This window comes from Ictidomys tridecemlineatus, chromosome 16 (genome assembly GCF_052094955.1).
Source record: "Ictidomys tridecemlineatus isolate mIctTri1 chromosome 16, mIctTri1.hap1, whole genome shotgun sequence".
Lineage (NCBI taxonomy): Eukaryota > Metazoa > Chordata > Mammalia > Rodentia > Sciuridae > Ictidomys > Ictidomys tridecemlineatus.
This window is the reverse complement of record NC_135492.1, coordinates 53899302-53914692: the sequence shown is the minus strand read 5'-3', so window position 1 is coordinate 53914692 and position 15391 is coordinate 53899302. Positions and strand designations below refer to the sequence as shown.

General features: G+C 56.8%; 1 protein-coding gene across 6 annotated transcripts in view; it reads left to right on the top strand.

Moving 5' to 3' along the window:
- Positions 1-15391, top strand: part of Frmd4b (FERM domain containing 4B) — a 179659-nt gene that overhangs the window by 101878 nt on the left and 62390 nt on the right. For 5 of the 6 annotated variants that reach the window (XM_078033627.1, XM_078033625.1, XM_078033624.1 and 2 more), the window contains one exon: positions 8141-8225. The exons of the other annotated variant lie outside the window; for it this stretch is intronic. In XM_078033627.1, coding sequence (XP_077889753.1) covers positions 8141-8225 — 85 coding nt within the window. The remainder of the gene's footprint in view (positions 1-8140; positions 8226-15391) is intronic. 6 annotated transcript variants of the gene reach the window in all.

The following is a 15391-nucleotide window of genomic DNA, read 5'->3' as shown; positions in this document are numbered from 1 at the left end:
CCCAGGAAGGAGGTGGCACAGCGTTGACCTTTGCAGGAACAAATCATCAGAGCGGCATGAGTTTCCCGGACAGGGCGTGGGGCGCATGCTCGCTGCCCGGAGGTGGAGGAGAGGGAAGGCCAGCAGCCAGCCAGAGATGACCGCTGCGCCTGGTCATGAAGCAGAGCCAGAGAACAGCCAGCTCTCACTCCCACACTGCGGGGCGAGCACCGTCCAGCACAAGAGGAATACGCTGTTTCGTAAAGAATCACGTGACTGCGCTCAACTTTTGGAACTCTGTGTGTACGCACAGCAGAGGGTCCAAGTTGTCCTTCTCTGGCCCCTCCACTTGGCCCCGCCATGGAGACAAACCGGACGAGTGGTTGGGGACTGTTTTCCTGCAGGAGACCTCTCCCTTAGCTCCCAGACCCCTGGTGTTGGCCCTCCTGTGATTCTGCTCTCCTGTCGCCTACCCAGCACACGGGCTGGTGCCAGTCACAGGCGTCAGGCAGCAGCGGGCACACGGGTGCTGCTTCTGGAGCGTGACGTGGGGCGAAGGAAAGCACTGTGTCCTTGGAGGACTTCGCAAGCTCCCTGGTTTTGTAGCCGTATTTCTCCCCGAGTTCTTGACAGCCGCTGTCCGGTCCACCTCAGGTCTGACTGTCATCCGTGGGGCCGCTGAGTCTCTTCCTCCGGGGCCCGGGATTCCAGATGGGCCTGCGTCTTGTTCCAGAGCTCAGCACGTCCCCGTCGAGTGCTATCTCAGAGGCTCCCACCATCGCCCCGCGTGACTTTCCCCTTAATTGCCTGCATGTTGGGACGCTGATCTAGATCTTCCCTTTTCACGGAGTCCATCCTCCCAACGAGATGATGAGATCATCATGGTCTGTGTTATTATTCCAATTAAATCGTGGTCGTTACTCCCCATTAAATTCACGATAAAGCAAAAGCCCACACCACAGACGTAGGCAGACCGACCGCAGGCACCGAGGGTCACAGGGTCCTGGGGCTCGCCAAGGTGGCTGTCACACAGCCCAGGGAAGCGGGGTCCCCGTGAGGTTCTCCGTCCTCCCAAGCAGAGGAGACAGAAGAGACACCAACGGCCCCTGCAGGCTGCTTGTGGCCCCTGGAGCTAGAGCTCCAGCTGTCACTTGTTCTGCTTTGAGGACCCTCTGTGAGATGCGTCACCCCGACTGAGGACCCTCTGTGATATGGGTCACCCCGACACACTCTTGCATCAGGAGAGCCCTGTCACCTGCCCAGGAACAGGGAGCACGGAGCCCTCCGACCCAGTCCTAAGTGCCCGGCCACTGGGAAGCTAAGGCACACGAAGGTCTCCCCGAGGTGCCCGCCATCGCAAGGACGCGCATCACTGCTGCTGTTAGTGCAGACGGTTAGAAATGCCCAGGTGTCTACCGTGGAGGTGGACAGTGAGTTAGAGCACGTTCACAGCAAATGAGTCACTCAACCAAAGAGACCGGATGCAGAACGACCTGGTGTTCAGAGTTCTTCAGAGGGACCGCAAGGGCATGTGGAGTCATCTTGGGAAATTCTTCAAACTGCAGTTACCTCCTCTCAACCCCAGCCCCCCACTCGCCCAGGACCCTGGCCCACGTTCTGACGCAGTGCCTGCTGGGGGGGGGGGGGCTTGTCCCCGGGACCCTCTCCCCACCCCTCCCCGTGTGAATCCACGACGTCTGGGAGACGCAGTCCCAGGCTGGGGGCTTCCCTTCTTCCTGACCCCTTTTGTTATGGGCTCCTGCAAGGCGCCCTGCCAGTGGGCAGGTGGACGGTGAGCCAGGCAGAGGCCCCCGCATCGTAGTCAGCTCCTGGACACGGCCTTCCTTGGGTCTCTGGGATGAGGGGCTCCTCTGCCGTGTAGCTGCTGAGTTCCTACCACGGAGCTGGCCCTGTGCTCGACGCTGGGGACACAGGCGTGGTGACAAAGAGTGACCGAGCCCTGCTCTCCCTGTAGCCTCGAGAGAAGAGGCCGGCACTCAGGCAGGTGCATGTGCAGGTGGTCTGAGGGGAGGGATTCCGGAAAACATACCTCGGGGAGGGGCCAGGGAGCCTCAGGGACGCCCGGGCTGCCCCCGGGTCTCCGTGCTCCGACAGGCTTCTCAGAGAAGTTGGCGTTGGACAGAGACCCTGGGGAGAAGAGGCCGGAGCTGTGCAGGTCTCTGGGAGGGTTATTCCAGGCGGGGACTAGCTGGTGTGCAGGCTGCGTGGCAGGAACGTGTCTGTGCATACAGCCCCCGGGCGTCCAGCGCCTGGAGAGATCCCTAAAACGGAGGCACGTGCTGCCTGGCATCAGGCCTGTGAGTTGTGACCTGTGGTCAGCAATTCCCATTTCGCACAGCCTCCCGCTGGCTGCAGCCTTAGGGCAGAGTGGAGGGGTCACCGTGAGATGAGCTGAGAAGCTTTTGCAACAGTCCAGGCCTGAAACGAGTCTAGAAGGAGATTGTGCAAGACCTTCTAGAAACGTAAGAAAACCCTGAGTCGTAGGGTGCACGCACAGAAACCCACCCTACAGCTGGCCCCCGAGATGCGGCCTCTCCCCTGACAGGTGGCAGAAGCCCTGTGACCGGCAGCGGCTGAGCACTTGACCTGAACCGTCTCGTTTACTCCTGACCTGAACACTGAGCTCCTGCAGATCCGAGGGGCAAGTCAGTCTCTGGCTCACGTCCCCTCGATGCCGGACACAGCTCTGACAGGGGCGGCTTCTGCCGGGAGAAAAGAAGCCGAGGCAGGAGTCGGCCTCCCTCTCCGACTCAGCGCTAGGTCTTTGCCTTTCCTCCAGTTACAGAATCTCAAAGATCCGTGCTCCGTGGGTGTGCAAGGGATATGTGCATAGACCCACCGTAATTTATTGATGGGCCTGAATTTATTTAGCCAGCTCTCCATTTCCACGTGAGCCCAGACTCCCCCGGGTTCCTGGGCACTTCCCTGGGTGTTGTTATCTTCAGCGGAGAGTTATCTTTGGCAAGCACATGGCCTCTTGGGTAATGCAGCCCAGATGTGAGCGTTTCAAAGCTTGACAGTGAGGGACAAGCAGGCTTGAAATAGGAGTGCGAGGACTTGGCCTGACCTCGTCGGAAACCTCCCGCTGCCCCGGAGCAGGGCAGCCAGGGGCCGCTGGGCTGGTGCCACCCAGCTCCGTCCCCGCGGGATCTGGGTGAACTCTTCTGAAGGCCTCTCGCCTGTTTTCTTTCTGGTCTTCCTTCTCCCGAACTTTCCTCCTCCCCTTTCTAAGTCACCTTTGCTGTGTCCTAGGATGGTAGTGACTTGCCACTTGTCCTCGGTGGCTCAGAGCAGAGAACTCTCCACCGCGGAGGGGAATTTGAGGAGAAAACCTGAGGCAAGACTGCTACTGCCTTGTCCAAAGAACATTTTTTCTTTTTCCAACCGCCATGTGTCTATAACAGGTAGAGACTAGGGTGACAAGAAAAATTCAGTGACGTGGGAGTCATGCTCCCGATGGGAGCATGTGCACAGCGACACACACCTGTAGTCTCAGCAGCTCACGAGGCTGAGGCAGGAGGACCACAAGTTCAAGGCCAGCCTTGCAGCAGCAACTTAGCCAGACCCTGTCTCAAAATTAAAAATAAAAAGGGCTGGGAGTGTGGCTCAGTGGTTAAGGAGCTGAGAATCTATCAAAATTCCTGATAGATTCCAGGTAAAGGAAGTGGACCCCTGGGTAGTGCTACACGGCTCGATGGCACTTTTGCAAACTCTCTGCACACGTAGAAACAAGTTTGAGATGTTAGCAAGAATCACTTTCGTTTTTTCTTCTTTGGCTTAATTTTTTTTTTTTCTGCTGCAATAAACCAATTCCTTGAGTAAATATTTTTGATTCAGCGTGAAAAGTAACAGAAGAAAAATGAGATACCGCGTTTGTGGCTGGGTCGTCACGAGTTATTTAGAGCTCTCAGGGAGCGGGAGATTTACAGGCACACTCAGACAGGGGAGTCCACCTTTTCAGGAGGAATGTGATTTAAAAGCCCAGAGAAATCCTGGATTCCCCCTGCGGGGGCCCTGGGAACCAGCCGGAGCTCCCCCGCGCTCCATCTGGGGGCTCCGTCTGGGGATGCAGTCAGGGGCCCCCGAATGTCCGTGAGGATGTGCAGGCTGCTGGCGAGCAGCCCCCGCCTGTGAGCGTCCACTCCTGGGGAGTTGAGAGACACAGAGCCCTGATCCTGACTCCAGTCTCTCCTCACTGTGCTCCTTGGTCAGAAGGCAGAAACCGAGTGTGCAAAGGCGCTCACGCTCTCTGAGACCTGGGTCCTGCGCTTGGGTACTCCTGGCATTTCCAACTTTAGGAGACAGCCTCGGGGTCCACGGACGTGGGTGTGCCTGGGTGTGTCTCGGGCCATGAGGCAGGAAGCCTCAGGTGACCTAAGGATTCATAATGGGGGCGGGGGGCAGGAGAAGGTAGAGGACAGGTTCTCCGGTGAGGCCTTCGGGCGGGGTCTCCGTGGCAGCAGGCCCTCCTTTATGGTGGAGAGCCCTGCTGGGCTGCAGGGATTCCGCAGCACCTGCAGTGCCACCCACCGAGGCCAGGAACGGGCCGCAGCCTGACAGTCAAAGCCACCTTCACGGTGCTAGCGCCAGCCGGCCCCTGAGCCGTGCCTCGGTGCCCTTCTTGGTTGCAAGCCCAGCTCTCCTCAGCCACGTGGCCTTGGGCACCGTGGACACATTCGAGCTGGTGTGGTACCTCTGTACCGGGCTGTGAGCAGGGGCTGTTGGAGGAGCCCATGTGAGCAGGGGCTGTTGGAGGAGCCCATGTGAGCCACCAGGCTTGGGTCGGACCCATTCTCCTGTGTCCTGGGGGGAGGCCCTCAGCCTGGATCCCCATTATTCTCCATGCCCAACTGTCCCCTCCCTGAAGGACGGACCCCCCCCATGCCCATCCCCAGCCCTGCTCTGCTCTGGTGGCTCTGAGGAGGTGGCCTTTGGGATTCCCATGGCCTTGGCACCTCTGGCATGGACAGTCCCTCTCCTGGCCCTCACACCTGGGCCTGCACCGTTCTATGGGGCTCAGAAAGCCTCCCAGGGGGAGGGGAGCCAGAGGGCAGGAGAGGTGGGCTTCTGCAGGCTACCTGCAGGTGGCCCTTGGCTCTGAAGCCCAGGCAGGGGGAAGGGCTTTGCCCGCAGGGGACACGGAGCAGCAGGTATGCAGCTATTAGGAGTTCTCCAAGACTGCTGTCCACCCAGGGATGACAGGAACCGCTGGACTCCCAAACGCTGGGGAGGGTGGAGCCACCTGAATTGGCCTTCAGCCCCCGGTGTGCATCTGGAGACCCAGGATGGCTCTGGGGTGGAGCCACATGAGTGATCAGCAGGTCTACCTGCTCGGAGTGGGGATCAGGCCTGAGGCTGCAGGAGGTCCTGAGATGACCTGCAGGCTGGGGAACCCCAAGGAGGACTTTGTCAGGCCCCACAGACCTAGCAATGCCCCCAGGGCAGAGCACGGACAGTCCTGCTGGGCTCAAAGGCCCAGCAGACCAAGAAATCCGCTCAGCCGGGGACCAGAGAAGTCCTACCTGGTGAGGAGAGTCCTGTTCTGTGTTGAGACAGATACTTTTGTAGCCTTTGCTTCCTTCAGACAAAGAGCCTAGGAGAGACACTTAGTTTCCATTCTGGATTTTACTCTTCACGTTTTAAAGAGGCTCCCTGCTGGGTCCATGCATTGTATCACAGTCCCACTGGTAGAGTGAGAAGGGTACGCTGTCTCCACCGAGCGCCGGCTGCTCAACCATGTGCCCCTCTAGGTTCCGCACATAAGAGACCCTGCTCGTTCCTCTGGGGCGTGGACCAGAGGAACACAGAGAGCAGAGCAGCTGGCCCCAGCGCCGAGCCTGGGATCCACATGACTCTTCCCAGCTCTGTGGTAGTGACTTTGGCCTCCAGTAAGTACCGAGGTGAATGTGTTGGCCACCTAAATCCAAGGACAGCCCGCCACAACAACCCCAGGGCTTGCTCTCTGACCGCTGTGTCCAGTCCTCTGCCTGCCTGCTGTCACCATCATGTCCCACTGATGGGCCGTCAGGTGAGCCATCGGGAAAGAGAGAAGATGCTCACGGGAGGAGCCGGAAAGGTGGCAGCAGAGCTTCTCGGAGCAGCTGCTCTTCCCCAGAAAGCATCCTTTGTGAAGCTGTTTGAAGTTAACTCCAAAACCTACGCCAGCCCAACACCTCTGGGTTCATTCCAAGGCTGAGAATTTAGCCCTGGGCATCAACGGAACGAAATCCTGGAGAAATCCCCTCTCCCCTGTCCAGTGCATGTGAAGAAAGCAAACAGTGTGTTTTCAAAAAGGGCTGGAACAGACGGCCTTTATCCTGTGAGTCTGGGATGGTCCGTTGGCTTCCGTGAAAGAGCCCTGGGCATTGATGGGCCGCCGTCCTCGGCCTAGGCAGCCACGGTCCAGGTAGAGCTACCTGCATGGAAAGAGGAGACCCTGGTGACAGCCAGCTCTGCCTGGTGACAGCCACCTTGTGACAGTACAGCACGTAGGATTGGGGGCCGTGGCTCAGGGGTACAGCCCTCGCCTGGCACGTGTGGGGCCCTGGGTTCAGTCCTCAGCACCACCTGTAAAGGCACAAAGTGAAAAATCCATTGGCAACTAAAATCGTTTAAAAAGAAAGAAAGAAAGTCCAGCACGTTGTCCAGAAAAGACACCACTCCTGGCCTCATCCCCCCCAGCCCGGACCTGTCTGTGTTCAGCAGACTCTGTGTCCTCCTGGCCCTCAGAGAGGGGCGATCCCAGCACCTCCTCTGATCTTTCTGACAGAAGCGACATCACAGGGTCTGCGTGGTGAGAACCAGCTCAGTTCCTACCTGTCCTAGGTGTCTCGTGGGGCATGGTCTATTTTACCTGATCCATTAGAGTTGACCGAGAGCCCCCAGGTAGGCGTCACTGTCCTCCACCTTACGAGCCAGGGGACTCACTACCCTTCCTCAGTGACACCCAGTTCTAGATCCAGGGGAGAAAAGGCTTTGTGAGCGATTGCTGTTAAGATGGTTGAGCATTTGACACACGTTGTCAAAGCTGATCTTTCCAGAGTCCTATGAGGTCAGTACGATCCTGACACCCATCTTAGACAGGACCTGGAAGGTGAGTCCTGTGGGCCCTGGGACACACGCCTGGCAACCGCCTGGCAACCGCAGAGGTGGGGTGGGGTGCTCAAGGTCGCCTGGGGCTTCCCCACCCGCTCACCTCATGGGGTGAACCCCGTCAGTAAAGGCAGAGGCTTTATTCTCCTCCCCGTGGAATTTTCCTAATGATCCCACGTCACAGGGTGGCGTTTTGGAATGACTTTACCATCTCGGTGATAAGATCGCCACCGCCTCTCGAGCTGGCTGCGTTTCATTACTGCTGAGAGGCGCCCAGAGCGGTTCCTCACGCCCCTCCGGCCTGGCCTTATCTGCCCTTCCAGGCCCCAAGCTGCGCGCTGGCTGGGCACCTGTTTCCCCACGTGGAAAACCTGTGGCCTCAGCTCATGCCCAGGGGTCCCTACAGACTCCCCTCCCTCTGAGGAGGGACAGAGCCCGTGACACGGAATGAACAGGCAAGATCCTAGAAAGGGGGCCCTGGAGAGGCCCTCCGTACCCTCATCTGCATGAGAAAAGAGCGGGATTGGCGGCTGCACAGAGCTGGGCTCCCCGCCAGGGCAAACTCAGGCCTAGGAGGAGCCTGAGGAGGGGGGTCTCCGGGTGTCCTGAAGCTCTCTGAGCGTGGGTTGAGCAGTCGGGCCCGGGCCCACCCCAGCCTGACACCTCTGAGCCTCGAGGGTCCCTGTGCAGAGTGTGCTCCGCCTCCTGCCTTCAGCGCTGCACCCCGACCCCCACCCCAGGCTTTGCGTGAAGCTCCCCGGGGCGTTCCAAGCTCCCCAGAGCATGCATCAGAGAATCCGCGACACACGCGGGTGTGTGGCAGCTGGGTGCATGCTGAGCCTCCCTTGGTCTCGCTGTGCAACCCACAGAAGCATGGCCGGGGAGCTTCTATCTGCAGGTACCTGCTGTACAGATGGACGGGAAGCACACAGGTTGCCTGGTTCCTCCGAGTTCTGCCTTGCTGCAGGGGCACGCGCCATGAGGCCACGCGGTCGTGCCGCCATAAGGGAATAAATCTGGAGAAACAACCCCCTGTGCTGTCTTTCAGGTTTTACATCGAGAGCATATCGTTTCTAAGGGAGAAAACCACCGTGGAGCTGTTTTTCCTGAACGCCAAGGCCTGCGTGCACAAGGTAAGGGCCCTCTGCCTGTTGGCCTCGCTCACCGAATGCCACCGGGGCCAGGTCACATTGAAAGTAAGAAGAGTCCACTGTCCTCTTGTCGGTATTTCCTACCGGCCTCAATCCCCACCCCCCGAGTGGCGGCTGATCCTTCCCAAGTGCCCAGGGGTAGGGACAACCACCCAGAGCGATCACACTGACATCCAACCTCTGTTCTCCAGAGTGGCCAGCGCCACACACAGAATGCCCAGGGTGATTGAACCCTCCCTGGACAGGCTGTGCCCTTTGTGTGAGTTTGTGGACAATGGCCTGGAATACACTCGGTCATGGTAGGTGGCCCCTGTGCACCAGGAAGATGGGCTTGCTGCTGTCCTTGATGGATGTCCCATGAAGGTCATCCGGCCCCCTTGGCGGGTTCCAGTGCATCGTCTTGCTGGACCCCTGTCAGGCTGGTGCATCCGCTAGGGACAGAGGACTGTCTAACCTCTGCCTGTTCTTGTGGGTTTCCTGTTTCTTTCTCACGTTCTCAGGGCAGTGTTCTTGACACCGAAAACTGCTTTGTTGATATCAATGTAGCCACTTTGAGTTTCTTTGGGTTGATTGGTATTAGCAGATATCTTCTCCTCCCCACCCCCAGTACCGGGGATTGAACCCACTGAGCCACATCCCCAGCCTTTCTAATTTTGTACCTTGAGACAGGGTCTCGTTAAGTTGCCCAGACTGGCCTCCAACTTGCGATCCTCCTGCTTCGGCCTCCCAAGTCCCTGGGTTGGCAGGTGTGCACCACCGCGCCCGGTGTTTCTGTTGTGACCTGTGAGTTTCTGTGTATCGACAGTCTGCTTGTCGGAAGCACACAGCGTAGGAGTTGCGTCTTGATTTCCTGGGTCCTGTTTGACCATCTGCCTTTCCGCTGGGCTCTGCCCTCTATTGACCCCCAAGCTGATCATCGCACAACCAGCCTCGATTCTCCCACTTTCTGTCTGTTCTTCTTTGCCCCCTTTGGGTTGCGTTTTCTTGTCCCCTTGTTGGGTCATGGGCTGCAGCTGCCCTGTGACTTCCGTGGTTGCTTTGGGGTTAAATCTGCACATGTCCTGCTCACCAAGTCTGCCTCCACTTGACATGGGGCCACCTCCCGTGGAGAGCAGCACCCAGCGTGCGTGGGGTAATTCCCCCTCTCTGCTGTTTAACGTCCTACATTTCACCCTGGGATGTGTTACAGATGCACGAGACTGTTGTTACTTTTGTGTAAACTTTTGATCCCCTTTAAAGATATTTAAACATTTTTAAAACCCTGGATTTGCCCTGTGGGTACTGTTCTTGGTCTCCACCTTCTGTGTGGTTGGTGCTCCTGGGTTGCAATTCTGCTTCTCCCTGAAGGACTCTGTGGGCACTTCTCCCCTGAGCACTTGCTGAGACCCCTCCCCTCAGCTTGCGTCTGGGACCATCTCCATTCACCTCTGTTGGGACAGCTGCTTCACAGGGCAGAGACCCCTGCGTCAGACTTCTTCCTGCAGCTCTGTGGAGGTCTCGGCTCACGTCTTCTTGCTTGCTAACGAGAAGTCCCTGCTGTCCCTGGCCCAGTGTGTCTCCTGAGCTGCGTCTTTCCCCGACTGGTGACTGCTCTGAGCGATTTGAATGTGAGCTCCCTTGGTAAGCTTTTCTTCCTGCTTCTCATGGTGGGCATTTACTGAGTGACTTGGAATTGGGGGTTTACCGTTTACATCAAACGGGGCAATTTTTCTGACACGGTGACTTTAAATGTCTTTTCCACACCTGGCCCTGCTTGAGGGGCCTCGGGGCACCTGTTCTTGGCCTCCGGATTCTATTGAGTTGCTCTTGGTGGGGTTTCTGTTTGCTTTTGGTTTTCTGCGTGTGTGTTGTAGAGTTTCTCTATGGTGACTGATGTCACTCATTTTTCTTTTGCGTTCTGATCTGCCTTCACCTCGGCGGGTCCCCTGGAGTCCCTGACGGTAGAGGTGCTACCTGAATGCTCTTTACCCCTCAGGTGTCTACTGTTGAACATACGAAACCTAGTTACGATGGTCTTCTCCATGTCCCCGCCTGCCTGTTGTGATATTTGTGCCCTGGATGGGGACGATCACCCCCAGAGGTGCGTCTGCTGGGCAGGGGTGCAGTTGCCCCCAGAGGTGCGTCTCATGGGTGGGGCAGATTCGCCCCCAGTGGTGCGTGATCACCCCCAGGGATGTAGCCCCCAGGGACGGTGCTCATCGCACAGTGAGCGCTTGGTGTGGTCCCGTAAATACCCTCCTTGATGGCGATTGCTCCGTTGCTGATGCAAGGCTGGCTCGCGGGTCTCAGCTGGCATTATTTCTCTTATCATTGGCCCAGTAAGTTCCGCTGGTCTTGAGAGAGAAATGAAAAGCTGAGTCCTCATACGTCCCGCCCCCTCTTAGGAGCTCTTTCTAAATGGGCGTTTCTGTGGCTTGTTGAAGAATTCAGAACTCTTACGAAACACCACAGGTCGTTTGGACTGACATTGATAAGATTTTTTGGAATTCAGCCGCAGGGATTCAGAGTGGGATATTTTGTGTCTCATTACTATTTAGGCAGCCGGTAACAATCCCGAGAGATGTCACAGAACCAGGTAAATGTAACAAATTCACGCTCACCCGGCAACGGGGCTCTCAAGTCACTTCTTAATGATTTCTTAAGACATAGGACTATCATCCCAACCATCGCCGGACAAGTCAATAAGTTTTATGAGAACACAGCCGCCGCTGTAGGACACGCGTAGGTGGATTCGCGGATTGGTAAAGTGAGTCACCAGGCCGGTAGCAGCTGTTAACTCAGGGCTCACTGCTGGATCGGAGGGTGCACAGAGCAGACACCTGCAGCACCTCCAGCATCTGCCCCGACCCACTCTTCCTCCTGCCCACGGAACCGCTCCCCCTACTTCTAGTTCCCTGAAGGCAAATACGCAGGGGAAGAGAGCTCTTACCTGCAAATATTGACAAAGCCACGCGTCCCTTTACACACCTGTTAGGAGGGACTGTGACTTGCCAAGAGGTCTAATACGCCTGCAGGAGCTCTGCACAGCTATTTGGGGAATTTGGTTTTTATTCACCAAATTCAGCCCCACGCACATGTCCTCGGCCACCCAGGGTGGTTCCTCATGGTTTTGTCCATGTCCTCGCTGCTCTGCACAGACAGCACACCCCTGGAGACCCTTGTGCAAAGAACTGACCCTCCTGGTTCTGAGTGTGGGTGTCCAGGAGGGTGTGAAAGGGGGAGGAGGAAGTTTCCCTTTCGTTTTCTCCAAAGCCAACTCCTGTGTGCACAGGGACACACTGCGGCACTCAGGGCATCGCTGGCCGTCCCAGGACATGAGTGGCTGTGGCCCATGAGGAGACGTCCTCGAGGATCAGGCCATAGTCAACAGTCGTGTTCCTTCACCAAGGGAAACCCGGCAGTGTGCACACCTAGGGTCAAAGTGGCCACCTGCAGTGGTCAAAATTCACTTTGTAGTGTTAGTGTCCATCCAAAAACAAGTGAACGGTTCTGTAAAAAGAGAACCTCACGACCAGTCGAATGCTCCAAAAGAAAGATCAAACGCCCCTTTGGTTTTCCTCCGGTCTTTGAGGGGTCAGTTCAAGGTCAGTAGTTGCTGTGTAGAGAACTGGTTCCTAAGGCACCCGCTGTGAGGCTCTGTGTCGGGCACGCTCAGCCACAACTCGGAGAAGCACACACGGAGCCCCGGCCCTGCAGTCATCCTGGGTGCCACCCGCCAGTCTAGAAATACACAGAGCATTTCTGGATTGTCTTGTGGTATTTTTAAGTCACACATTGAACATCAGTGTGTATTAAATTCATTCTGTAGGGGGAAAAAAAACCCACCTTAGAAGTGATTTTTTGCATGCGGTAAATCGTGCAAAAGTCATTTATTTCTTCTGAACTTCAAAGAAGTTTCAATAGGCTACACATTTAACAAAAATATTCCATGCACCTCTGTCCTGGAGGCCTTGTCATAGGTAAAGATCTTCACTGTATCAAGGTTTGTATTAATGAAAGACCTGAATGCCCGTCGATAACCGGAGCCCGGCTTGGTGACACCTGTCCGTGTAGAACGGTGCAGATGATGGCTGCTCTGTTTCTGTCCCCCGTGCCCTGCTGTAGTCTGCAAGGAGAAAGTGTGTCACAGATCATATCAGCTGTGGATCTTGATGAAGAAAAAGTAATTCTAAGGAAGGTCTCAGGGCTGGGGCTACAACCGGCTGAGCTAGCTGTGTGACCTTGGGGAAGGTTCTTGACCTCCCTGAGCCTGTTTGTTTCAGAAAAGACACGTGAGATGGGGCAGCGATTCTCACCCTGGGACTTGTGGCTGATTTTATCACATTTACAGAAACGCTCGTCTTTAAAGAGCAGGCTCCTGCCTCTCTGCCCCTTCCTACACCGCAGCCAGAGTCGTGGAGACAGTGAAAACCAGCCAGTCCTCTGGCAGGGGGCGAAAAAGACTCTTCAGCACACTGAAGCTGGAGGGATGCTGGGCTTTGGGTATTTAAACCCACAGAATGTTTAGTACATACTAAAACGTGGTTTAAAAAAACATGAACCAAGGGCCAGAGACAGGACTCTAGAAAGAAATCTTTCAATTCTCGTTTTCACTACCAGCTTAAAAGGGGGTAGGGTAGATCTTTTTCCCTGAAGAAGGTCACTCCCAGCTCCGAGCGCCTCCCGTGCACCCGCTGTGGCTGGCCCTGCAGAGTGCCCCGAGGAGGCAGACCCTTCTTACAAGTCAGAGAGCAGCCACAGGGCTCTAGAAGTGGCTGGGTACTCAGAAGGAGTGTGTGGACAGTGACCTCGGCCAGGTAAACCAGCAGGAGCCTCTGCCCTGAGCGGCGTTCCACGTTGGACTCAGCCCTGGCCCTCGGGAGACGGAAGTGCGGCCAGTAACTTGGCGCCCAGGGACGCCTGTGCCGCGGCTTACAGCGGGCACTGCCGGGTGCTCCCTGGGTGGTTCCACTCAGTCACTGTTAATCCTCTCTGACCCCACTGGATCCTTACCCAGGGGACAGATGGGTGCTGGGCACAGAGGCCACGTAGCCCCCACAGTGGACGTGGCTGGTGAGCCAGAGGCCAGCGTCTGTGTGTGGACCCCCAGGCAGTCGCTCCTGATGGGTGAATGGGTGCCCCTCTCTCCCTTCATTCTGGACACCCTGCACGGTGGTCGGTCAGGGGTGGTCAGGGGCCACATGCCTTCTGCAGGCTGGGCTGGGGACAAAGCATGTCCTGGGGCCATTTCAGGAATTTCATTTCACACCTGAGCCGGAACCAAGCCTTCCCCTCCGGCTCTCCCGGGGAGCGTGCACACGGCACTCAAGGGAGGGCCCCCGAACCTGTTTGGCCTCCCTGGCGAGGGCGCGGAGGGGCACACCTGGCCTCCGAAAAACAAGCACCTGTGCCAGGGGGTGATGAGCTGGAAATGCCGAAACTGGCCCGGGGCCCCGGAGGCCGCCGTGCGCAGCTGTGGTCACCTGGGGAACCCGGGCCTGCCCCAGGTCACGATGCTTTAAAGATGAATGAGCTGAAGACAGACTGGCCAAGCAACAGGGGTACTGTCCCCCGTCCCCTTGGGTGTGGGGAAATCGTGACCACAGTGGGAAGACAGGGGGCTCCCGGGCGCCTGCAGTGGGGACCAGGCACACCGTGTTCCCTCTTCTGCACAGGAGTGGCAGCAGCTGGCCGGTGACATGGCAAAGGTCCCCAGAGTCTCCTGTGTCATTTCCCCGTGGTGCTGCTGAGAGGCAGTGGGAGTTTTAGGAGGCTGGGCTGAGCTCCGATCATGGGGTCATGCCCCTGAGGAGGATCGTGGGGTCCCGGCCCCAGCAGTCCTGCTCTGCCGCACACCGTCCTGCCCAAAGCCAGGAGGCCAGCCAGGCATGGCCCGGAATCTGCAGACTGGGAGCCAGGGAAGAACCTTTCCTCTTGGTAAATTGCTTCTCTTGGGTACTTTGTCACAGCGATGGAAAGACCGACACACAGCTCTGTTCCACCGAGCTCGCCAGGCAGCAGGTCCCCATGTTCACATTTAATCTTCTCGACAATTAACATGGGTACGCATTCCACCTGACAGATGGGAAAGGGAGGCACAAATGGCCGAGTAACTGGCCAAGGCTAAGTATCTCACTAGGGAGTGATCGGACCCAGGGGCTCTGGCTGCAGAAACCAGGGTCTTTGTCTTTATTTGGGTAAAGAAGTCACTGCGTCCCTATTCAAGGCCAGCGTCTGTAGTGAGGGCTGCCTGTCACTGCAAGGGTCAGCCCACAAACCTTCCCACATTTACCAGCAAATGCCATCATTTTGCTCTTATTGATGGCTGCGTAGATCTCCACTGTGCATGTCCACCGCAGTGTAGCCATCCATGTATCTGTGGATGGGCAGCTGAGTTGATTCCACACCTAGCTATTGTGAGGTGTGCTGCTAGAAAGGCTGAGGTGCTGCCTGCATCCTCACCAGCATTTATCATTCTTTACGTTCCTCGTAATCGCAATTGCGACTGGAGTGAGATGAGAGCTCAGTGTAGTTCTGGTCTGCGTCTCCCTGAGGCCTAGAGGCGTGGAGCCTTCTTTCACGTATTGGTTAGCCATTTGTGATGCTCCTTTTGAGAAGTGTCTGTTGAGTTCTTTTGCCCGTTTGTTGATTGGGTGATTTGGATTTGGGGTGTTCCGTGGTTTGAGTTCTGTATCTTCTGGATATTAATCCCCTGCAGAGCTGCCGCTGGCAAAGATTCCCCCCTCCCGTTCCGTGGATCCTCTCCTCACTTCCTTTGCTGCGCACAAGCTTTATGTTTTGGTGGCGTCTTGCTTAATGAGGCTTGGCTTTATTTCTTGTGCTTTGGGTGGGGGGGGGTCTTGCTGAGGAAGTCAGAGACGGCACCTCTGCGATGGATGTTGACCCCAGTTTTCTTCCAGCCGTCACAAGACTCCGGGTCTGACTCCCTGCATGTGGAACTCTTCTCTCCAGCTGTACTGATGAGTGTACTACTACTGTCCACCGTGTTGGATCCGGGCCCAGGACAAAACCTAGGTCCCTTCTGATCTTGAAATAAAACATCTTGGGGTCATCAGGAGATGTCCACCTGGGTTGACCAGGTCAGGATTCCGGCCGTGGCTCAGCAGGACAAGGTCCAAGCAGCCAGGCCCGCCGGGTCTCACCGAGCA